At 34.3% G+C, this 25,015-nt stretch overlaps 2 protein-coding genes and 1 long non-coding RNA gene across 8 annotated transcripts; 1 reads left to right on the top strand and 2 right to left on the bottom strand.

Annotated features, from left to right (window-relative positions):
- Positions 1-240: 240 nt before the first annotated feature.
- On the bottom strand, positions 241-4,082 carry LOC142545053 (uncharacterized). 3 transcript variants are annotated; one of them, XR_012820206.1, is made up of 6 exons: positions 3,937-4,082; positions 2,570-3,252; positions 2,353-2,496; positions 1,578-2,267; positions 668-1,434; positions 241-600 (listed from the first exon to the last, which is right to left on the bottom strand). It is a non-coding gene; the product is annotated as an uncharacterized LOC142545053 (long non-coding RNA). The 3 variants fall into 3 exon arrangements; XR_012820207.1 differs by lacking the exon at positions 3,937-4,082 and having other exon boundaries at positions 668-1,193; positions 1,286-1,434; positions 2,570-3,483; XR_012820205.1 differs by lacking the exon at positions 3,937-4,082 and having other exon boundaries at positions 2,570-3,483.
- Positions 4,083-4,660: 578 nt separating this feature from the next.
- LOC142547794 (putative protein phosphatase 2C 40) lies at positions 4,661-7,610 on the top strand. Of its 3 annotated transcripts, none has more exons than XM_075656253.1 (4): positions 4,661-5,082; positions 5,684-6,737; positions 6,892-7,156; positions 7,265-7,610. In XM_075656253.1, exons 2-4 carry the CDS (start codon positions 5,688-5,690, stop codon positions 7,390-7,392), a joined length of 1,443 nt encoding a protein of 480 aa, XP_075512368.1. In that variant the 5' UTR covers positions 4,661-5,082; positions 5,684-5,687; the 3' UTR covers positions 7,393-7,610. The 3 variants fall into 3 exon arrangements, with proteins under 3 accessions (XP_075512368.1, XP_075512366.1, XP_075512367.1); XM_075656251.1 differs by having other exon boundaries at positions 4,662-5,082; positions 5,638-6,737; XM_075656252.1 differs by having other exon boundaries at positions 4,662-5,082; positions 5,635-6,737.
- Positions 7,611-7,905: 295 nt separating this feature from the next.
- LOC142547795 (uncharacterized) lies at positions 7,906-10,215 on the bottom strand. 2 transcript variants are annotated; one of them, XM_075656255.1, is made up of 7 exons: positions 9,922-10,215; positions 9,802-9,840; positions 9,652-9,705; positions 9,113-9,148; positions 8,503-8,556; positions 8,345-8,416; positions 7,906-8,267 (listed from the first exon to the last, which is right to left on the bottom strand). In XM_075656255.1, the coding sequence occupies exons 1-7, from the start codon at positions 9,976-9,978 to the stop codon at positions 8,157-8,159; spliced, it is 423 nt and encodes a 140-aa protein (XP_075512370.1). In that variant the 5' UTR covers positions 9,979-10,215; the 3' UTR covers positions 7,906-8,156. The 2 variants fall into 2 exon arrangements, with proteins under 2 accessions (XP_075512370.1, XP_075512369.1); XM_075656254.1 differs by having other exon boundaries at positions 9,095-9,148; positions 9,922-10,213.
- Positions 10,216-25,015: the final 14,800 nt, after the last annotated feature.

Genomic DNA, 25,015 nt, shown 5'->3' with positions numbered 1-25,015 from the left:
TTCATAAAGTTCTAATAAGTCAAGTGATATTCAACATTGACTTGAGTTTATTAGCATGATTATATGACATACTTTACGTGGTGCTCGATCAAAGATAAAGTGTACTCAAGGCATGTGTACTTTGTGCTCAGTTAGTAAACTATTATATTCAATTCATGTACAGATATAGCTTATTCACAAGGATTACGTACCGATAAACCAAGATTAAAAATAAATAAAGACATAGCAACAATCATTTGTTAGTCTTCATTACATAATTTAAACCAACAAAAAGACATACACTTGCAATGTTCAAACTCCAATACTACTACAACTTCTTAACCATAAGCATAATGCAAATTATTAATTACTCAAACTTGACAGTCCATTTTCATCAGATAATATTGTGGCTACCATACGAGCTCGATAAGTGTACATCTTCACATCTGCTGCATAGGTCCAGATGTCATCCGTGTCACGGGCTAGACACTCCAACCACATGCATGTATAAACACCACAATCGAGGGTCGCACCTTGTTGAAGACAAGGTTCTCTTAACATTGGATCACTAACTATGTCGAATCCTGATAAGTGACATATGGCACCGGCCAAAAACTTTGTCTGCACAAAACAGTACTTTCATACTTCAATCTTAAATTGTATTTAAATATATTATGGTTAAACTTACATAAACTTTTGCTGTCAGAACTGCGAATGGACTATACATGGAGTTCCACAGTTCAAACATCCCTTCATCTCGTTTGTAAACCAACAAAAACCAACGTCATCTATCATTCATGGGGAAAATTTTATATCTGCATCTTCTAAATACATTTTCACCCAGTTCATGTAGTTTACCCATCGTGAAAGATGTCATCTTTGCAAGAAAAGCTCCATAATCATTCTGATGTACAATCCTTCTTTTCCCATATTCTTGCAACTTCGTAACCACTTCGTCTTACAAATTCAAGACAACATATATAAATGTATCTTCATCCGAAAAACAAAAAAAAATAATGACCAAAACTTTCAAACTGCTACAAACCTGCACAATCGTCTCCATGCAATAAATTTCAAATCCATGCTCGAAACTTTGCTTTTGCATAATTCTCATGTAAACATTAATTATCTCTGACGCAACAGGATCACCAAACAGAAAATGACAGAATATCGGTCTAATTAACCTCATGAACTTATCTTGCCAAATGACAACACTACAATAATAGAAAATTCAATTCCATTAAAAAAAAATTATGAAACATTACTACGAAAATAAGAAGAAGAAACATATGGAAGATCAACATACTCCAATTCTTTCCTAGAAAGAAAGTTTGTCAACAATTTCCTCTCTTCATCAACGGCTTCTTCATGTCCACAAAAATCGGATCTACCTTTGAATTCATTCATGGAAACTTTGCCATGAGTATTGCCTTTTTTCTCAACATCTACAAATTCCTATCCAAAAGTGGCGATATATTTTGTAATATAATAGCAATAATAGCAAATCCAAACATCATTAACAATAATATAAAACAAAACAAAACATAAATTAAACCTTAAATAATCAGTAGTATGAGATTAAAGTATGCTCCATTTACCTGTTTTGTCACCTTCCTCTTACGTCTTGGTGTTGAGCTAGGCGGGGTCACAAACATGGACCTTTTTTTTTTGCTTCACACGATCAACCCTAGTCCTTACATTGTCCACAATTGAAGATTGAAAAACAGTACGCTTTTCTACTTCTGAAGTACCATCAACAGCACCACCATTGCTCTCACCACCTGATCTATTTCTAGAGTCACTTTCTAACACATAATTGTTTTATTCTTTTAAAACATCATCACTATTATAATTCAATCCATTACTCTCGGTACCAATTTCCATCTCATCAATTAAAGCATTCAAAGAAAGAGATCCCTCTAATTCTTTGTTTTCTTTCGCCAGATCAGAAATAACTTCTTGTACCATTACATCTACAAAATCATCATAATCAGAGGCTGCATCATTTGCTAACTCAAAAGTAACTTTCTTGGTTTTATCAACATTCTCCTAATCTTCAACAATATTGTCACATTTTTCGCTCACAAACTGTTTTCCCTTAATTCTACGTCTCACATTTCCACCATGTAATTCAACACACCTCTTTTTCAACATCTTTATCTCATCCATTTGTTTCATGACAATTTTCTCAAATCTTTTTGCTTCAGATCTACCATTTTCTTGCTTTAAAACACGTTTTATGTCCAACAAAAATTCTCCTCCTCACAAAATGGATGTATCGACAGAATCTACTCACAAGTAAAAAATAAAATGTCAAACAGACCAACCGTAAAATTTACACAACTACTTAATAAATTGAAATAATCCAAATACCTGAGTTGAATCAATGCGTTTTAATAATGATTCAGTGTCAAGTACATTAAGTGGGATCTTGCTTCTTCCCCACCCAAACAACTGAGGGTAAATATTTAAATCACGTAATACTCCTAAAACTGGGACAGTCTCATACAACCAAGCCTAAAACCAAAAAAAATAACTAAAAGTTACTGAAAACATACTAAGATCATAATTATTAAAGGTACATACTAACCATCAATCCAACTGTGCATCCATCAACATAAAGCTTTCTTCCGATTTGTCATATTTCTCGGTACAAAAATCGGAATGCAGCATCTCCCCAGGCATATTTAAAAAATATTGTAAGATCATCGAGATAAGGAAATATAAAGTCAGGACTGATATAATTACTAGTGGGGAATATTATGCAGTTAAAAATGAACAAAATAAAAACTCTAACAAAATCACCAACGGCGCTCTCTTCATCACTTCTTGCAAGTAAAAGTAGTTTTTCATAAATAGCTTTTCGGTTGGCATTGGTGACCTTCACGTCAAAATGACGCATCAAAAATATGAAGTCCAGTTTCAGGTCCTAGTCAGTTGGTTGACCACTATGATGTAGGCCGATAACAATAGATAAATCAGCTGACTTGAAAGGGATTATAATGTCATCACCAACAACAAAAGAACATGAATTAGCCTGAAATATGTTTAGAAAATAATCAATCCGGCCACTACTAATCGCAAGAACTGGCATATCAATCCATTTAGCAAAAGGAGTATCATTTATCTGACTACTCTGCTGCTCGCCTAGGATTGACTTCATTTCTCCCATAACAGTTCTAAAATAAGGAGGGGAACATCGTGAAAAATATTGATTCGCAATCTTCTTCTTCTCATCATAATCATTAACTGGTTTGTCTTCTACAACATTTTCTATATCAAAAACCAGAAACAAAGTTATACAAATAATTAGTATAAACACAACTACGGAAAAAAAAGAACCTAACTGTATAAATATGCAACAAAAAATTTAACATTACACAATTGTCTTCCATCTACAAAGCCAGCCATGGTATTATTTTGGCACATCATATATACTAGAAAAAATATGGATTCTGCATTCCAAATGTTGATTGTGCTATTAATAAAAATCGTTTTGATTTTGAACTCATTGAGTTTGCTTTTCACCACTACAAAACCAATGTCGAAAAGAACACTAATTTTCTAATACCATGGTCACTATTAGCCGCTCAAAAAATTAAATAATAAATACTCACCCCCTTCTTAGCTCCGCCGGTGAAGGGGAGAGTGGCCAAGAATGGGTCCGCCGGCAAGCTCGTTTGATATTGGATTTAATTGTACAAAACACAAGAAATTTGGAATAATTGCCTCAAAATCAAACACTAAACCTAATTTCTGAATTTCGGCAAAGTTTCAAAAATTCATTTCCGTAAAACTAAACAATCGATTCAAAAGCAATACCAAGAACAAACCCAAGAATTTAGGGGAAATCGGTTGCCAATAGCTTATAACAAACAATAACAGTTTCAAAACCCCAAAAAAATTAAACAAATGTCAAACCATAGAAATCGAGGAAAATTGGGTTCTCCTTCGTACCTTTCTTCGATTTCTTCTTATTTATAGTTGTTTGGCGTTTCTTCTTCGTTGTATCTTCTACCGATTTCTCAACTTTTTTTCCCTTTTTCATGCGTCTCAATCGAAAAATTCATTCTTCTTCGTCTCATTCTTCTTTCACTCGTCGAAATGGATTGTTGGGAAATGATGAGAGAGATAATAATAGATATGATATTATAATAAATATAGGGGTATTACTGGGTTTTACTTAAAAATGAGGGCAATTGAGTATTTTTCTCTTCATTAGGGAGTTAACACAAAGATATTGATTTTGTCTTGGAGTGATAATAAATATATTTTTAGTTGGGGCCGAATGCAAAGTTCGGATTGGTAGGAGGAATTTTTGGATAATTTGCCGTTGATTAGAAGCAACCAACATTTACTTGTACTTATTAATGCAGTCAAGTCATATAAAGTGCTTGAAATGTATATTAAAAACTTGTACCAAAATCACATATTCTTGGCTGACTGAATACTTTTGAGTCTCTGACCCATTTTTATGACTCTGTTTACATTGTATTTGGTCGGAGAATCAAAATATTGATTTTAAAAAAATGTTTTTAAAAATTATATTTTTTGGTTAAAAAAATTGCATTCTTTTGGATTTATTTAGTGTTTTTCTTCATTTAAATCTTTCAAACTATAAGCAAATTCAATCTCCAACACTTGGAATAGAATAAAGCAGAAAATAATAAAGAGTGGAGAATACCACACGCATCTCACCCAAAAGAAAAGATTTCGGGTCAGAGTTCAAAGGGAACAAAACAATAGGCGGCCGCTTTCTTTTTTCCTGCACCCAAAAAAACTGCCAACTTCATCAAAATCACCGGTATTGGTGAATCTGACGACATTTTGACCACTTTCCAGCCATTAATTCTCAACCCATTAAATTTTACTGCGTTTAGCAGACCCCCTCCACACCATCCACCTGTCGCATTTCTCCAAGATCCTTCCTTACATCTGAATAGGCTTTAGCTTCTACTTACGTTAATCCGTGTGTGTTGCACAGTGTCTGCACATACAAAGACTCACGACTATCTTTCGTTTTCTTGACCCTATATAAGTGTGTATTCTGAATGATATCAGATCTCAGGTTTCAAGCTTTTGGTATTCTTGGTTCTGATCAAGGTGAGTTTGGGATTTTCTTAAACGTTTGGTTTCTTGACGTGACATTACGCGTGGAGCATTTGAATATTGTTAAATTCTTTTCTTTGTATGTGTATTTAGCTTCTTCCCCAGGATTTGCATGTTTTTTGAAATTCACGTGAGTTGGCATATTAATGGGTTTTTCATTTTTCACTTCTCGCCAAAATATGGTAGATTGTATTTCTTGGGGTTGCTTGTATTTAGGTTTTATGATCTGATTTGATCCTCATATTGAGATTAGTATATAAATTTGGTTTATTATCTAGATTTTCCACCGACTCTATGAATAACCATGACAGGACGATGTGGTCTAGTTCGTTCTCTTCATTAGCAACATCATCACATGTACCCGAGATTGTTTAATTCTGTATCTATGTATAAAACAGAGATCACTCAGCGGATATGACTGACGAATACAAAGCATTTGAGTTAATTCTACGACATGTACCTTATCGAATTATACGTTTATTGTTTGTTGTCGACATCCAATATAATTTGCATACAAATTCTTATTGTATTTGTATTTTGTTCAAGCAGGAAAAAAACTACTTGATTGAGTTTTTTTTCCTGGTTTTCCCTCAAGTGTAATGATTCACGAGGAAACCATGCATGATTCAGGAGAAATCAAGGTTAGTTTCGGGTATCATTGCAATTCCAATAAAGATGATTGTTGTGACAGATCAAAATCTATGGATATCCCATCTAAGGTTAAACTCCGAAGAGCTAGCAGCTCCTTCTCTTGTCTCTCCGGTGCAGCATTGAGTGCCAATGCTACATTAGCTAATACAAATATGTGCAATGGGTTTATTAGTGCTGAAATACTTCCAACATTGGATTCTCCTAATTCATTCCGTAGGATTCCCTCTTCACCATCTCTAAATAAGATGGACTTTTTGCCATCTTCTCTTCCAAGTAGCATGTCAAACTTGAGTTTTAGTCCATCCTCTCCAAGCGAAGCACTTGATTATGATTCATTTTCACCAAAATCTCAAAACTTTCTTGGTACAATGGAAGTACAAGTGGCTGGTGGGGCGGCTGGTGAAGATCGAGTTCAGGCAGTTTGTAGCGAGGAGAACGGTTGGGTTTTCTGTGCCATTTATGATGGATTCAATGGTAGAGATGCAGCGGATTTTCTTGCCGGAACTTTGTATGAAACTATTGCATATCATCTCAACCTAGCAGACTTGGAACTTGAGCAGGACTTAGTCAAGTCTTGTGGCTCGTGGAACCAATCATCGGATTTGTTCAAGCAAAAAGTTCTCAATTGCCTTCAACATGCTCTAACCCAAGCAGAGGATGAATTTTTACGCATGGTTGAACAAGAAATGGAAGACCGTCCGGATTTAGTATCCATAGGATCTTGTGTTTTAATAGTGTTACTCTATGGGAAGGATTTGTACTTGCTCAATATAGGTGATAGTCGAGCTGTATTGGCCACGTATACTGAAGGTGTCAACATGAAGGATAACAAAGGGCTGCAAGCCATTCCGCTCACTGATATTCATAATGTCGACAATGAAGTTGAGAAAGCACGGCTTCTAAACAACCATCCCGACGACCCTTGCACGATTGTGGCTGGTAAAGTCAAAGGGAAGTTGAAGGTCACGAGGGCTTTTGGAGTTGGTTACCTTAAAAAGGTGCGACGATTTATTTGAGATTGATCTGTCAGGCTTACAATTGCATGCATGATTCAAATTTAGTAATTCCAGATCTTGATTCAACAAAACCTAGGATACCCTTCTGGCTTCTATAACCAGTATTGATCTAAACTATTCTACTTGTGTTACACAGAAAAACATGAATGATGCTTTGATGGGAATTCTTCAAGTACGTAATCTCACAAGTCCTCCATACGTATCCTTGCAACCATCGCTCAGAATTCACGAGGTCTCAAGTTCTGATCACTTCGTTGTATTAGGAAGTGATGGATTATTCGATTTCTTTAGTAATAATGAAGTTGTAAAGCTAGTGCATTCCTATATTTTGCGAAATCCTTCTGGTGATCCAGCAAAATTTCTGGTCGAGCAACTCGCTGCAAGGGCAGCAGGTTTAGCAGGTATGCTACTAAATTTTCTAGGGTTGACAATAGGACTACTTTTTTCCTGCATCTTTAAAGGTTTAAAATCTTCTTTAATTTCTGATTATTTCCTTCGGTTTATGTCAGGCTTCAGTATGGAAGAGCTCTTGAGGATACCAGCTGGAAGGAGACGGAAATATCATGATGATGTTACAGTTATCGTCATTGTCCTAGGCACGAGCAAGCGAGCCTCAAAGGCGTCGATGTGTATATGAATAGCTGCACAACTCATACATTTGATGAATTCTTTTTCTGCCTTCTTTGAAGGTTTAAAATCTTCTTTAGTGCTTGCAGCAGTCGTGTTGGACCACACATACATCAACTGTACATCACATAGTGCTGGTTTATCAAATGTTCCACATCTCGCATGATATTTACTACTGTCTACTAATCACTACAAAGTGTTGATGTAGCTTCTGTTTTTGTTTGTTGATTTGTTTTGATTTAATTTGATTTTTCATATTCTATTCTCATTTGTTTTCTTGAAATTTTGAAAAAATACAAAATTTGAAAATTGTTGCTCGTGGGAGACAAAGCAATCATCCAAACTGAAATTTTTGAAATTCCACCAACCCTTCTCCAATACCTTTCAAATTTTGAGGTTGAATGGTCAGTCAGATGTTATTTAAACCAAAAACTCCCTACTGATATTTTTTTATGCACCAGTTTGCTTGACTGCAATAATTAATTTCTAATATATTATAATGCAAAAACCATAAGAAAAAATCGAATTTGAGAGTCCAATGGCTGCGCACACTTTTAAAAAGTCAACTTATTTCCAGAACCAAAATCTCTCTACAGAAAAAGTATAAAACTAAGAAGCTCAGCAACTAGTGACCTTCCTTGAGTCCTTTCCGGGCATCCCAGCTTAATAATTATGCATTATAAGATAAGAGTTTCATTCTAAATACTTGTGAGTTTCACCTCACTTTAACGAAGTAGCATATCATAGGGTACAGAAATGCATAAATATTTCAATCTATCCACGCATTTCCTTACCATTGTCATCTTTTGACGAATCTTGAGTTGTATCATCACCGTTTTCCATATTTGTTAAACCCTCTTTGGCTTCTGCAGAAACATCTTGCAGCTACAAAAGATTCAAAATAATGTGATCCTAGAGAAATTCATTAATAATCAAGTCTTTTTTGTGTTTTAGACACTGACCCCTAAATTTTTTAGACTGGCTGTAACATCTTCTTGTTGCTGCTGAAGAGTGCTTCTCAGCTCTTTAAATTCCTATATTAGTTGAACAAACGAAAATTTTGTGAAGGTATAAAAGCACAAAACAAAGAGAAACATGAAATTTTGGGAAGGCCGCTAACTGATCGTAGTTGCTCCACTTCAGAATATATGGAATTTTTAAGCTCTGATAGCTCCTGAAGAAAGCAAGGAAGCAGAAATATATAGCATGGTAAGATAAAATCATCAAATTCGCTTAGACCTGTGAAACAAAAGGCAACCCTGCTTGTCTTTATCTTGTAAGGTTTGGATTACATATGGCACAAATTTAAACCGCTCTTAGGTCACTAGGAATCAATCGAAAAATATATTACTGTCTACCTTGATGGAGTCAATCTTCTGGGAACTATTATATGGTCCAATTTCACTTTTCTGCATCCGTTTGATATGCCAGAGATTTCAATAATACTCCCCTAGTTCCTTGAGTTAGAATCTTCTTTGGGCTAAAGGTTTTTGATTAAGTGAACATCTTTTAAAATTTTAATTAATTATGCAGTATTAGTGGTGAAAGGCCAATTATGCCAAATGCTCAACTTTCTTTGTGAACTGCATTACCAAATACACTAATCACATTAACACACAGATTGGACCTTAAAAATGAAGCAAACCCAAGTTTCCATATTAATGAGTAATTCTCACAAACAGCTATGTATTTAACAAAACAAAAGCACTTACAGAGCGGTAGACCTTAACCTGAGTGTCCATCTTCAACCGCCAATTTTGTAGATCCTAGTTATTTGAAAAGTAACAACAGAAATCAACTAATATATGGAAAGAATTGCAGACAATCGAACTCGTTATTCAGAAGTAGAATATTTTCTGCCCACAAAACGATGTCCTAAGTCAAACTTGGAAAGTACAAAAGTTGGGGCTTGAACGAGCCTCTTCTTTTAAGTCAATTGAACTCGTTATTTAAATGCCATTTTGTATGTTGAAAGCGCCCGGGAGCCATGGTCACATCAAAGTAAAATCTCATATTTGCCTGGAGTTTCTAAATCTTTCTACTATTAGACCATTAGGTACGAAAAAGGATTAACTTCTTACACACAGGAATCTATTATACAATCAATCAATTATCCAAGACTCAAACACAGGCAACCGATAATCCAAGATTTCAGACGGGCAAATGCAGCAAAATCAATTTACAAAGAATACATGCAGCTAAATCTCCATGCCTGGGCTAAGAAAACGTACTTCAACAAACAAAACTAATCTTAAGAGTGAAAACTCGCCTGTTTCAAAGTCTGTATTCTATTCATAAGCTCCTGCCTGGATTCAGCCAGTTCCTGCAAAACCCATAGGCACAAATCGTGACTCTTTCCAGTCGGAGAAAATGAGATAATTATTTATCAAATAAATAGGACATTGAAATCAAATAGTACCGCAATCTTGGGGCTAATTGGAATCACATTCTCTTTTTTCTAACAAAACAATCAAAAAAAATTTAAAAAAAAAAAAAAACTCAGAGAGCATAATCAAATCAATAAAATTATGTCACCTACAGCTGACAGAGGCCCGGCTGGAGGAGGAGTGGAGGAGGTGGAATCGGCGTTTGACATGGGAGAAGTAGTGGGTCAAAGGGGTCGAACCAAATTGGATCTGGGCTTGGAATTGAGCTTAGATTTATTTGATTTGGGGGAAGAAAGACAGCTACAAGTGGGGAAAGCGACAGAAATCAAATTGAATTCAAATTGTGATTCGTTTGGGCGGGCGGGGCCGAGGCGAATTTATCGACGAGGGACTCTTCTTCTTCTATACAGACTTGGTTTTTCTAGGATCCCAAGACTGAATAAATGTGATGTAATAAACGTAGTTATAATTTATGATTAGTTTTAAGGGATTGTTACTTCTGGTTAAGTTGTTGAGTAAGGTTTGCGAATTTTTTTAGTCAAATCTAAAAATATTTGATTACATTCAAATTTTTTTATTTTTTTTGGTGAACTCGAGCTCAAAATAAATTGTTCGATAATTCGTGAGTCTTGATGTGTAGAGCCTAAAATCAGTACACGTAAAACTCATGTATTTATTTAATTGTTAAATTATTTAATTAAGTTTAAAATGATTTTTAAATGATTTTAGAGATCATGATTTATGAATTTGCATTATTTTTAAATTATTTATGTTTATGTGATGTAAGTTAAAAATATTTTCTTGAGTTTCATGTTTCATGCGATTATTCGAAGCGGGATCGAGGAAAGGAGACCGACGACGATTTTGGCGATTTTAAAATGTGGTATATTATTTTAAGATAGGAATGGGAAATTTTAAATGATTTATTTAATTTTTAGCATTTTTAAAAGCCTAATTTATTATTATGTGATTTTAAGATTTTAAAACTTTTAAAGTTTATCAATTGTGTATTTTAAAATTTTAATATGGGATTGTTAGTAAAGTTAAAGTGGGTTAGCAATTTTTAATTAGTATGTTAATTGTTTAATTAAGCATATTTTTCCCTGAACTTAATCGAAACACACGCACACACGCACCTCCACACACACTCGTTAGACACACACATTTCATTCCATCACATTTTCAAATAGAGGAAAACTTAGGGTTCTAAGAACCCACAGCAGCCGCCCCCTCCCTTCAAAATTTCGGCAAGAACTCTTCGATTTTATCAGCAGAAATCGTGCCATGTTCGTCCTGGATCAATCCTCGCACTCGTTCCGCTTCGGTATCATCGTTTCAAGCATTTTTAAAGATCAAGACATGTATAATATATTGTTTCTGCATCGATCTCGTTATATTATTTGTTGTGATGTTTATTATGCGTAAAAATCCATGTATGTTGTGAAAAGTTTGAGACGTTTGAAATGATTTTTGGATCAAAATTTTTAGATCGGAAAACGTGTCTGCTGTCATTTCGTTTACTACTAAAATTTGGTTGATTTTCTGGAAAAGTTTTCAACATATAAAAGTAGTACTTTTCGATAACTTCGATTTGACAGTAAATTCGAAATTTTTGGATAAGAAACGAGTGAGTTATGATTGTTTTCGTGGGACTGCTCAAACGGTGATTCTATGAAAATGTGTTCTTGACGTGTTCTTGAAGTTTTATTGTTGCAGGCCTCGTTGGGGACCGACGGGTGATCGCTGCTGTGTTTAGGTATATTAAGAATTATGTGACGATTTTTGGTGCTTCGTTTCGTGTCGATAGGCAATTTGTTGCATTAGAAGTCGTAGGAAACGTTTTGGTGTCAAAATGTCGTGTTCATGAATGGTGTTGCATTAAATGTCGTGTTTCGTTGTTTCGGAGAGTTTGTGTGAGTTGAATCATTGCCATAGTGTCATAGGATGAGTCTTGAAGTGTTGGTTCGAGTCGATTGGGTGTGGCATAGTTTTTGTATCAAAAATTGTTCTTTGGGGTCGAGTTTGCGCAGAGTTAGCGCCGCAGCGCTCACCGGGGAGCGCCGCAGCGCCCGTTCTGCGCAATTCTAGCGTCATGGCGCTACCTTTGTGGCGCCGCAGCGGCCTAGGCACTAGGCAGTGCCGCAGCACAGCGCTTTCCAGCGCCTAGGCGCTTGTTCATGACTTTTAAATCATTATTTTAGGCTCATGTCTTCTATGTTTTAGGAAATGTTCACACATCATTTCTAGGATTGGTTTCGGGGGTTGATGTCATGTTTAGTACGATGATTAAACGAGGTCAAGTCCCGAGTGATTTAGATTGTCATAAGAAATTTGTCATTTCAGGTGGTGAGTATGACTATTACGTGTAAGCTATGGTAAAATTAAGTGCATGTAATCATGTTAGTATATGCACCAGTGCCCCAAGCGAGATCCAACGAATCCATCAACACCATGTAAGTATGTTCGACGTACAAAGGAAAATGTTTTATTTTTTTGGTATGCTAAATATCTTGTGACCAATTGAACGAGTTTGGAAGTCGGTGAACGTGGCTGAGGACCTCTCCACCTCGATAAAGCATGATCGGGTTTAGATTATGATTGGAAAGCGGTAAAGCATGACCAGGGACCAATCCACCTGGTAAACATGACCGAGGATCTCATGTATGTGGTAGTGGATTTTTCCTGCCAGCCAAGTACTGTGGTTTAGTCTGATCAGGCATATTTATGTATGGGTCACTTGCTTTGAAACATATCTCTGCGCAAAATGATGAAGTTTATGCAGGTTCAGTATGATGCAAGCATGTTTATGAAAAATTTTATGATGATGGCACGTCTATGTTTATGTTATTACATTCAAGTTTATGTATGTACGCTCTAATTTTAAGTTGCATGTGGTTTTATTACGTATTACATGTTATCTCCAGTTTATACATGTTGAGTCTTTAGACTCATTAAACTTGATCGATGCAGGTGATGATGAGTATGAGGAGACGAGGGGTGGGGAGTTATTTTATTGATGAGACAGGTTAAGAGTGTAACGAGTTTAAGTAAACCAACCCGGATCAACTCGTATATATATAAATAATAGTTATGTGTATGATACAATATATTATTAAGTATCAAATATTAAATAGTGAAAATGAAATGCCACCAATATAAAACGGTAAAATTGAGAAAAAAATCTCTTTGTTCATGTTTCAGTTCGGATTCAGCCTCTATGTAATATTTTTGTAAATTGATATCTGACAAAGCCTAAATTTTATTTTCAACTTCTTATTGACTACATTTTATTCTTTGACCCTTATATTATTTAGAAATAAATATTAAATATAAACATCTCCCACCCAAATAATTAAATCCTACACAACCAATCAATGGCCCCTTCCCAAAGCTCGAATCCATTGGCCCCTCCCCAAAAAAATTCCATCGCCCGATGCATTACTCTTTTTATTTTCCTTCAAAAATGGCAATTCAAGTGAAGGTCCATGGCTTAATTCGTTTGTGATCCTTTTTTTAGTAATTTAGAAAGTCAAGAATCAAAAGTAAAAATGTAGCTACCATTTTGCATGTCTAATCCGTTCGAATTTGAAGTGTTTTTTTAGTTAATGTTTCAAATTTGACTATATTGTTCACATGCCATGCATTTGATCTGTGCGAGTATTTTCTTTAGTTGTGAGTGACTGTGTGATTTTGATGAGTCCACGTCTCTTGTGTTTTTGATAATGAGTTCGTGTTTTTGATATGCCTTTTTTCCCCCTTCTAAATTGATGTTAATCATTTGGAGCCATTGAGTTACATAGACATTAATACTATATTGTTTCATTCAATCAAAATTAAGTCATTTTTTTGTATTTATTTTCGAAATCCTACACCATATTTTTTTAATATCTTGACAAACATAAAAGGTTGTTCAACGAATAAACCAGTACTGAAGGTTGGAGGGATTATGCGATTAATTTTTGTTTTGTATCGATAATACCACTGTGTGGCTATCAAACTTTATTGCTTATATATGTGTAAAACTTGTATGTCGTTGAGAGTAGTTGGATGTTGGTTGTGTAATTGTAATTGAGAGATGTATTATCAAGTGGTTTATGTATTAATCATTAAACAGTTATTTTTAGTTGTTGAGACAAATTATGTTGTGGTTTGGTGTGATTTCTTACAATTACTAATACACACTGTCAAATTTTTTCCTGCAATGGTTTAAAATTTTACTCAATTTTAGGCTCTCGATTACTTGATTTGCCCAAGTGGTATCCATTTTTTGGTTAATCGATATTAAACCTTCAAAACTATATTTTTTTCCCATTTAACTTATACGTTTAGGGATGGCCACGAGTCGGGTTCGAGACGAGTTTGGCCAAATTCAAGACCCGCCCCTCCAAACATTGGACTCGTCTCGTGAACCCAACGGGGTCCAACCAAATTTATTTATTTTATATGTTTTTTCAAATACAAAATTAAAAAATTTAAAAATTAGTTAATAATAAAATTATTTTCAAAATGTATAGTACTAATATTTAAAGAAAAAAATATTATCACAAATTAAAATATGTTATTTTTTCTTCAATGGAAAACTAATTACCAATTTTTATCTTATTAATAATTAATAAAAATGTGTAATTATATATTAAATATATTTATTTTGATATTAAAATATTTAAAATAAAATTATAATTATTTTATTCATAATTTTATTTGTAGTGTTCAAAAACCGGTACACGTAAATCTCATGCATTGTTTAATTTGTAAACTTATTTAATTAATTTAAAATGAGTTAAATGGTGCATGTTAATGATTTAATTGATACTAAATGTTTATATGTGTTCCGGCCCAGCCCAATTGTGATATTGTCCGCTTTGGCCCGATGTCTCACGACTTTAAAACGCATCACAATGTGCGACGTCCACACACTCTGGCTCTGATACCAACTGTGTGCGTGGACGCCGCACATTGTGACGCGTTTTAAAGCCGTGAGGCCTCGGGCCAAAGCGGACAATATCATAATTGGGCTGGAGCGTGACAATATGTTTATTTTTATGCAAATTAAAATGTTTTCTCGAGTTTTAGCTTTTCAGGAGAATATTCGATGCGAGATCGGGGAAATGAGGTCGGAGACGATGTAAGTAATTTAATAAGATGTTATTTATTTTTAGCCAAGAAAATTATTTATTTCAAACGATTTACGAATTTTAGTATTTTAAAACTTAATTTAATTCATTAGATGATTTATATGATTTTAAGCGTTTAAAATGTTAATTTTGAAAATTTAGGGATTTAATCCTTAAACTTGGGGTGTAATATTTTATAATGAATTCTATGCCTTAATAATCTATTTAATTGGTATTTAAGCATATCAGGATTTCAAGGTTTTAAATTAATAATTTTCAAAATTTGGCTGTCATTTCAAGGATTTAAATTAATAATTTTCAAAATTTGGCTGTCAATCTTTTAAATTAAGGGGTGAGATTTTAATTTAATTATATAGTGTTTATCTAATTGTTTATTGATGATCTAAACCCTAAACTAAAGCCTTTTTATTTAAACCTAATTTAAAAAAAAAAAGAGTAAAATCACGCACACAGTCGCAACACCAAGAACACACACACCTTACACACACATATCAGTCGTGAATTCTTGTGTTTAGGGGTCTCGGTTTTTAATCTTTTTCTTGGTCCTATCATCACCAATCACTCACCCACACGCAGTTGGTTCACACCATTTTTACGCAAGATAAACAACCAAAACGTCGCTCTAATAGCCCACCGACTTCCCCGCAATGAAATTTGATGGTTCAAAGGCATGTTTTAATCCTTCTTTACGCTATCGATCTTGTTATATTATGTATTTTTATATAATTATGCATGAAGATTCGTTTGTTACATGCTAGATGTTATGCAAACCGTTTATGAAAAATTCCAGTGCATGATTCACGTTTTCTTCCAAATTTTTGTGGCGTGTGCTTTGGTTGGATCCCTCTGGACGTTGTTGCTGCTGTATGGCTATGATTTGGAATATGTTTAGACGTGGTTAAGTGAACTGGTAAGGGTTATAAAGGGCCTGGAGGAACAACACAGCTGCTGGAAACGAATAGGGATTGTACGATTCTTTTTGCATGTGTGTAGGGGATGTTGCTGTCCGAGAGTCGGGTTCAGTGGAGGGCCTGGTCTAGGGCTTGTGGTCTGGGACGTGTCTTGGGGTGGGTCCTAGGATGAGTCTTGTGGTGGTGGTTCATGCTATGGCTGGCCAGGAAAAGCGCTGGAACTAGAACACTACAGCTGCGCAGGTTGGGGTACATTTAGGTGCTGTAGGGTTCGAGCTTATGGTTTCAGTCAGGGGCTGGGTTGAGGCTCCTGGCTATGGTTTAGGCAGTCTATAAGGCTCCTATGATGAGCCTAGTTAAGGTGGTTCACGGCTTGGTTTGCTAGAGAAAGCACTAGAACCAGAAATACGAAAGCTGTGCAGATTGAGTCCCATGAAGGAGCTGTCACGGTTTTGGCTTGTTGGAGGCTTGGGCTGTGGGTCTGGGCTGGAAAGGGCAGGACCAGGGTCTCATGGGATGTCTACGGGTCAATCCTATGGTCTGGCTTGGGTCCTGTTCGAGTCAGTTTAAGCATGGAGTCGTTAGAAGCGTTTATGTGACGAAATGCGTCTCCTTGGGCAAGTTATTTCATGGGCTATGGGTTCACATTTTTTTAGTGGTTCGAACATGGTTCGAGGATAGTTTAGGCCCTTGGACAGTAGGTTAGGGTGTTGCCTAAGTATTGTTCGAGTCCCGAGTCGTTCGGTAAGTGGTAAGCTATTTTAATTAATTCGGGAATCGTACGCATCCGAGTGCATCTTTGGAACTATGTTTAATTAGTTAATTTTTGAGGTTGGGCAGGATGTACAGAGCATTCCAACGAAGCCCAAGACGTTTGTAAGTATGATTGACGTGCAAAAAAAAATTATTTTGGAGGTATGTGATCATGTATGTTATGATGTAAGCACTTTTATGAAAATGTTTATGCAGTTATGGCACATCTATGTTTATGTATGTTTACCTGTTATTTCGTACACGTTAGTTTCAACTGCTATTTGCTATTCATGGTTTATGTGTGTTGGGTCTTTAGGCTCACTAGACTTAATCGATGCAGATGTTGATGCTTTTGAGGAGACATGAGGTGCTGACCTTGACCTTGCTCGGACTGTATGCAGTGCAAACCCGAGGACCGCAATTGTTATGAAAGGATTTTATGCACGTTAAACTTTTTACTCTGATTTTTAATTATTCAAAATTTTGTTGGCAAACAAGTATTTTCAAATGCTCGTTTTGGATAACACTTTTACAGTAGTAATGAATTACATTTTTTTAATATTTTATACTTGGATTATTTTCAAGAATTTAGTCGATCATTTTATTTAAATTCAGGAGGCAAGTGTTTAATGTTTAAATAAGAAAAAAAATTATTTTTCGTAAATTTTAAAGTAATATTAGTCATTTTATTAAGAGATGTTACATTATTAATAATAAAAATTATTTATTTTCATATAAATATGTTGGGTCGGGTCCGAATAAACCTGGGAGTCGCCCCGAACCCGCTTAGGACCCATTTAGATGGGTCTAAATCCGTCCTGTCATGACATGTTTAATACGACCCGACCTATTACCATCTCTACTTACATTTGAAGATTATGATTTTTTGTTGGTGTGATTTAATATATAAAAAGAAACATACTTTCACACTCACCATCGATTACGATAAGTAGTTAATTGAACGTAAAAAAATATCTAAATTGGGATACTAGATACTTGATTCGGCCCTTTTGATACCATATCTTGTTATAAATACGCTTAATTTTCGATTTGTCACTATAAACGAAGTCGGATCGGATTTCCCATTAAAGATGCACATGATGAAGTATTCATGTGATTAAATACAAAAAAATAAACATTTTTACCACTCATCGTTGAATACGAGTAAGTACTTAATTTAATCTACAAAGATCCCAAATTATGATATCAAATATCTGATTTGGATAATTTGTTACCCATATTTTGTTTAAAAATACACTCGATATTCAAGTGGTCATCATAAATGAAGTCATATTGGAGTTTTCAATGAAGATGGATTATGATGAAGTGTTCATGTGATTTAATATAAAAAAATAAACATATTCCCCATGAACCATCGAATACAAGTAATTACTCAATTAATTTAACATATAAGGTACTAAATTGAGATATCAGATACCTGATTTGACCTATTTGATGCTCATATTTTTTTTGAAAATATATTTGATGTTCGAGTAGTCACCATAAGTAAAGTCATGTCGGAGTTTTCATTGAAGAATATGTGTTAGGATGAAGTATTCACGTGATATAATACAAAAAACATGGTCCCCACCATCACATTGGAGTAAGTACTAAATTTAACCCATAAAATTACCTAAATTGTAATATCTAATACCTGATTTGACTCATCTAATACCCATATTTTTTGGGGGGAAATACACTTGATGTTCAAGTAATCACCATAAACAAAGTTCTATTGCAGTTTCCATTGAATATGCATTAGGATGGAGTATTAATATGATTTAATAACAAAAAAAAATGTCCTACCATCAAATATGAATAAGTACTTAATTTAACCTACAAAACAGCTATTAGGATATCAGATACCTGATTTGACTCATTTGATACCCATATTTTGTTAGAAAATATACTTGATATTATTGATTCATAATACTTGTTGGTAATATTATATTTATTAGTATTCATTCACAGTACTATTGGTAGTCATTTATTATACTTAATAATATTCATTCATATTACTTATTGATAATCATACATCATACTTATTAGTATTCTTTCATTATACTTATGAATATTCATTCATAACCCTTACAGTTAATATCAATTTATAATACTTATTGGTATTCATGAAATATAGGAGGATATTTAAATAGATCGTATACTTTGGCGTATTACAATATACTTATGAATATTCATTCATAATACTTATTAGTATTTTTACATAAGAACTAATGATAATGTAACAACTCAGATTCAGCGACTGTCCTCATTGTAATAATAATATGATAGATGTTTTGACTTTTAAGTGCTCAATTCGATTATTTGTTTTTCTAAAAATATATACATTGAGTGGTTAATGTAACATTATTTTTCAGTAATAAGATAATACAAAATTGATATAAAAAATACTCAGTTTTAATCAAATGATACATGTTTTATCCCTTAAGTATTCAATTTGATCCTTTAGTATTCTAAAAAATATACAATGAGTGGTTGATGTGACATTATTTGTTAATAACAAGATGATACCTAGATTGATATAGAAAGTCCCAAGTTTAATCAAATGATACTTGTTTTGTCTCTCAATTTGATTAATTGGTGTTACAGAAAAATATACATTGAGAGGTACATGTGGTATTATTTGTCAATAATAAGATGATACCTAAATAGAAATAAAAATTGCTTAGTTTTAGTCAAATGGTACATGTTAACATTGAGTGGTTGATGAGGCTTATTTGTCGATAACAAGATGATACCAAGATTGATATAAAAAATATTCGATGATTTGGTGTTCAAAAAATATATATACATTGAATGGTTGATGAGATGATACCTAGATTGATATAAAAGTACCAAGTTTTAGTCAAATGATATTTGTTTTGTCCTTTGAGTACTCAATTCGATTATTTGGTGTTCTGTTAAAATATACATTGAGTGATTATGTGGAATTTCCTTTCCAATAACAAGATAATATCTAGATTGATATAAAAAGTAATTAGTTTAGTCAAATGGTACCTGTTTTGCCCCTTCAGTACTCAATTCAATTATTTGATATTCTAAAAATATATATAAATTAAGTTGTTGATGTGATATCATCTGTGAATAACAAGATGATACATATATTTATAAATATATATAAATTCAGTTTTAGTCTAATGATATTTTCCCCTTTTAAGTATTCAATTTAATTTTTGGTATTATATATAGTGGTTGACGCGAGATTATTTACCAATAACAAGATGATATTTAGATTGATATAAAAAAATATTTAGTTTTAGTCAAAAGATGCATATTTTGCCCTTATGACTCAATTCGATTATTTTTTGTTCTTACAAAATATACGTTGATTGGTTGATATAACATTATTTGTTAATAACAAGATGATACTTAAATTGATATAAAAATATTTAGTTTTAGCCAGATGATACTTGTTTTTCTCCCAAGTTCTCAATTTGATTCCTTAAAATACTAAAACAACTTTTGCCCCGTAAACACATTTATGGGGGATGTATTCAATATAGGAGATTTATTGACTTTTAATTACTTTTGTAGATTTTAAAAGTCTAGATGTATTCAATTAAGACTTTTACAAACTCTATAGAAGTCTAGTGGTATTCAAAATAGACTTTCATAGAGTTTTAAAAAGTCAAGTGGTATTCAAAATTGACTTTTAAAAACTCTATAAAAGTCTATATGTATTCAAATTTTCCATAGACTTTTAATAACTTCATGGAATTCATTAACATACAAACATTAAAGCTTAAGGTACAACTATAAATTGTAAAAAATTGTATTTGGTTCAACCCAAAGATTTGGATGGATTTTTAAAACTTCTAACTCATACACATGCTATTTATTTTTCTCTCTGTCGCTTCACATCACCTCTCTTCTTATCTTCTCTCCTCTCATATATTTCTATCACTCTCTCAAATTTTTGAAAGTGTATCTCTATATATATTTTCATTTTTCCTTTTCAAATTTTTCATTTTTTGGCTGATTGTTCATTTAATAATTTTTTATTTTAATATCACATGAAATTTTGAATTTTAGAATTGATTTTGTGATTTTTAATTTATGATTTATACAAATTAATGTAATATTCAATAATAATAAAAGATGATCCAAAAAAATATTGCTTAATTCTTAATAATTGAATAGTCTCGTATCAACCATGATTTTTTAAATTCATTTTAGCATTTTCAATTAATATGTAAACTATGATATTTTTATACAAAATTATATTCACACAATACTAAATAATATTCTTTTCACATGTACATTATCAATTTAAAAACAAGGTTACAGGTTAATCAATTGATGTATTTTAAAAAATTTACTAACATGCATACAAACTCACATATATACACATGTAAGGATTAAATGATTTAACTTTTAAATAAATAAACTGAAAATAATTTCAAACTGAATATGTTATATATGTCAATTAATTGTTGATTCAAAGAAATTAATAAAAAAATAATATGTTATAATTAAGTACAAAATTTATAAAATTCTATAAAAAAAAGTCCACAAAAGTTTATAAAAATCTTGCAAAAAAATCTACATAAATCCACATAAATATGTGAGATTCTGTAAAAGTCAATAAAAATCTATCAAATCCATAAAAATCTATCATTTGAAAAAGTCATTGAAAGTTATCAAAACTCTGAATTGAATACATCCCACTTAATGTCCGTCTTATATCGTGATTTTATATATAGGTCAGGCTACAAAAACTCGGACATGACCTTTGCGCACAAAAAACAGACCAAGAGGACAAAATTGAAAAAAAAAAAAAAAAAAAAGAAGATAAGAGCACAGCCCATACAATATTGTTCCAACAAAATTATTTCGAACAAAAAAATAACATCACCAAAAAATCGTTCCACGAGTCCGAATAACTAGACAAGAACTTAGAAAAATAACATAATTATTTCTTAATCTCATTGTTTTTTGTGCAACCATTGTCTCGCTGAATCTCATTTTTCTCTCTCGCTCATCTCTATAATCTTTCCTTCATGTCGTACGCCACTAGTTGTCGGGATGGGGGGAACCGATTGTTCTGTCTGGAGCAATCAAATGGGTTTGGTCAGAGGGGGGGAACTAATGGCATTGGTCGAGGGGATTATTGCTATCTCCTCGGATCTGAGCGAGGGTTTCCATTGAAGCGGAAGGAGAGGATGGATCAGTGGGCCTGTACATGGGAAAGAACATGTATATTGTTTTAATTTTTACAACTATTAAAAGACAACAAAATAAATTTGGATCACCGAAGGAGTTTAAACTAAAATTTAGTGGTTGTGCCATGGATTTTACAGAAATTTACCCAATCTAAGAATCATAAAGGAAGCGTGAATGAAGAAGCGCGAAATGAGGGAATCAACATTTTAAACTCGAGTTTTAACATAAACTCGATCGATCGGCACACCATGCTCATCGGTTTCTGTTGGTCCCATGTGCGGTAATTTGAGATAATAAACCCGAAAGTAAAGAATAAACTGGACACCGAGATTTACGTGGAAAACCCCTAAAAATTATTAGGTAAAAACCACGGGCAAGATGAAAAGAATTCCACTATAATATTTTGTGGTGTACAAATCACTCACTGTGTTTCCACAAAAAAATACACACTCTCTTAATACATGAGAACAAACACCTCACAAATATTATAGAACTAATAGGAGAGAAGAGAGACAACTCAAGATGTTGCTTGAGAATGGGATGCTTAAGAATTGCAAAATGAGCACCTATTTATAGGTGCATGGCTATGTGTGAACAAGGAAATTGTCGCACAATTTCATCACGCAATGCTCACCCATCTATGTTGACCATTAATTTTTGCCGACATTTCTCCCACTTGAAGATTTGATTGAGAATCAAACACATCTTCACACATCTTTTCAATCTTGACATTTCCTGCTGCTTACGTTTCTGCTAGGCCACATGAGGATCTACACCACTCAAACTTATCAATGTTTACCGGCTTGGTCAAAAATTCAGTTATGTTATATTTTGTATGGATCTTCTGCATATCCATGTTTCCTTCTTCTACTACTTCCCGTACAAAGTGAAATTGGACTCCAATGTGTTTCGTCCTGGAATGAAAGGGTGGATTCCTTGCGATGTGCAAGGCACTCTGACTACACAAAATAAAGAAACATTCTCTTGTTTGTGTCCGATCTCCTCCAATAACCTTTTAATCCATATTGGCTCCTTCCAAGCTTGAGTAGCTGCCATATGTTCTGCCTCCGTTGTAGATAACGCCACAACTGTTTACAGTTTTGAAACCCAGCTTACTGCTCCCCTTGCAAGTGTAAACACATAACCAGTAGTAGATTTTCTCTTATCAGGATCACCTGCATAATCTGAATCGACATAGCCCCTGAGTGTAAAATCTGATCCTCCATAACATAATGCAGCATTTGAGGTACCCTTGATGTATCTAAGGATCCTCTTGACAGTGCTCCAATGCTCTCGTTCAGGATTCGCCATATACCGACTAACTGCTCCCACTGCTTGAGCAATGTCTGATTTTGTACATATCATGGAGAACATCAAACTTCTCACTGCTGATGCATATGGTACTCGAGACATCTCCATCATCTCTGATTCACTGCTATGACACATCTCGGAGGATAACTTGAAGTTAACAAGAAGAGGGGTCGATATTGGCTTACTATATTGCATGTTGAAGCGTTGCAAGAATTTCTTCAAATAATTTTTCTATGAAAGCCAAATCTTTTTGTTACTTCTGTCTCGGTGAACTTGCATCCCTAGAATCTTATTTGCTGGTCTCAAGTCCTTCATATCAAATTCCCTAGCCAACTGTGCCTTCAATCTTTGGACCTGATCTTTGTTGGGGCCTGCTACCAACATGTCGTCCACATACAACAGCAAAATAATATAATCATCACCAGACCTCTTGAAATATGTGCAAAGGTCTGCACTCAGTCTGTTGTATCCAAGGCTCATGATATAGAAATCAAATCTCTTGTACCAACACCTCGGCGCCTGTTTGAGACCGTACAGAGATTTCTTCAACCTGCAAACCAAGTTCTCTTTGCCTATTTCCGTAAAACCTTCTGGCTGGAGCATATAGATTTCTTCTTCAAGATCTCCATGAAGAAATGATGTTTTCACATCTAGCTGTTCTAGATGTAGGTCAAACACCGCACATAATGCCAACACTACTCTGACTGTTGTAAGTCGAACCACAGGAGAAAATATCTCATTGAAGTCAATGCCTTCTTTCTGAGCATACCTTTTTACCACCAATCTAGCACGATACCGCTCCACTTGGTTATTGTCATCATGCTTGATCTTATAGACCCATCTGTTTCCAATGACTTTCCTCCCCCGTGGTAGTGCAACAAGATCCCAAGTTTTATTCTTGTCAAATGCCTCCAATTCTTCTTGAATTGCTATCATCCACAAGGATACATCCGAGCTTTGAGTAGCCTTGCGGAAACTCGATGGCTCACCATCCTCTGATAATAGACAATATGCAACATTGCTTTCAATGACATAATCTGAAAGCCAACCTGGTGGTCTTCTGTCTCGAGTTGACTGCCTCACATTGGAAACCTCAGACTCAACATGTTCTTGTTCTTCGTGCTCTGGTACTGCTTCACAAGAAATTTGACCTTCGTCTGTCTTATTCTCCAGCTGAAAAATAGTAGTCTCTATATTCGGTGTGCCTTTGTCTCCCTTTACTTTATCTTCTTCAAAGATAACATCCCTACGGATGACAAGCTTGTGAACAGTAGGATCCCACAAGCGAAACCCTTTTACTCCATCAGCATATCCCAAGAAGATACATTTTCTGGATTTCGAATCCAACTTTGATCTTTCTTGCTCATTGTACAGAACGTACACCGGACTTCCAAATGTATGCAAATGAGAATAATCTGTCGGCTTCCCAGTCTACATCTCCATCGGAGTCTTCAGATCAATCGTCACTGAAGGAGAACAATTGATAATATAACAAGCGATTTTTACTGCTTCCGCCCAAAATGACTTGTTCAGACCTGCAATCCTTAACATAGCTCTTGTTCTGTCCAACAAGGTCCTGTTCATCCACTCCGCCACTCCATTCTGTTGAGGTGTGTAAGCCATCGTGAATTGTCTTTTGATGCCTTGATGTTGACAATATGCATCAAATTCATCACTGGTATATTCTCCTCTATTGTTAGTCCTCAGACACTTGATTTTTTTTTTTCAGAATCAAGTTCAACCCGCGCTTTGAAATCTTTGAAGATCTGAAAAACATCTGATTTCTTCTTGATTGGATACACCCAACATCTCCTAGAGAAATCGTCAATGAACGAGACAAAGTATCTCGCTCCTCCTAGGGATACAACCGATGCAAACATCCGAATGAATCAGCTCCAATATACTTTTGCTTCTGACACTAGAAGTGCCAAACTTTAATCTGTGTTGTTTACTAG

The sequence above is a fragment of the Primulina tabacum genome, chromosome 5, assembly GCF_025594145.1.
Source record: "Primulina tabacum isolate GXHZ01 chromosome 5, ASM2559414v2, whole genome shotgun sequence".
In the NCBI taxonomy this organism is placed as follows: Eukaryota; Viridiplantae; Streptophyta; class Magnoliopsida; order Lamiales; family Gesneriaceae; genus Primulina; species Primulina tabacum.
Note: the sequence above shows the minus strand (reverse complement) of the source record. Positions and strands in the feature narration are given on the sequence as shown.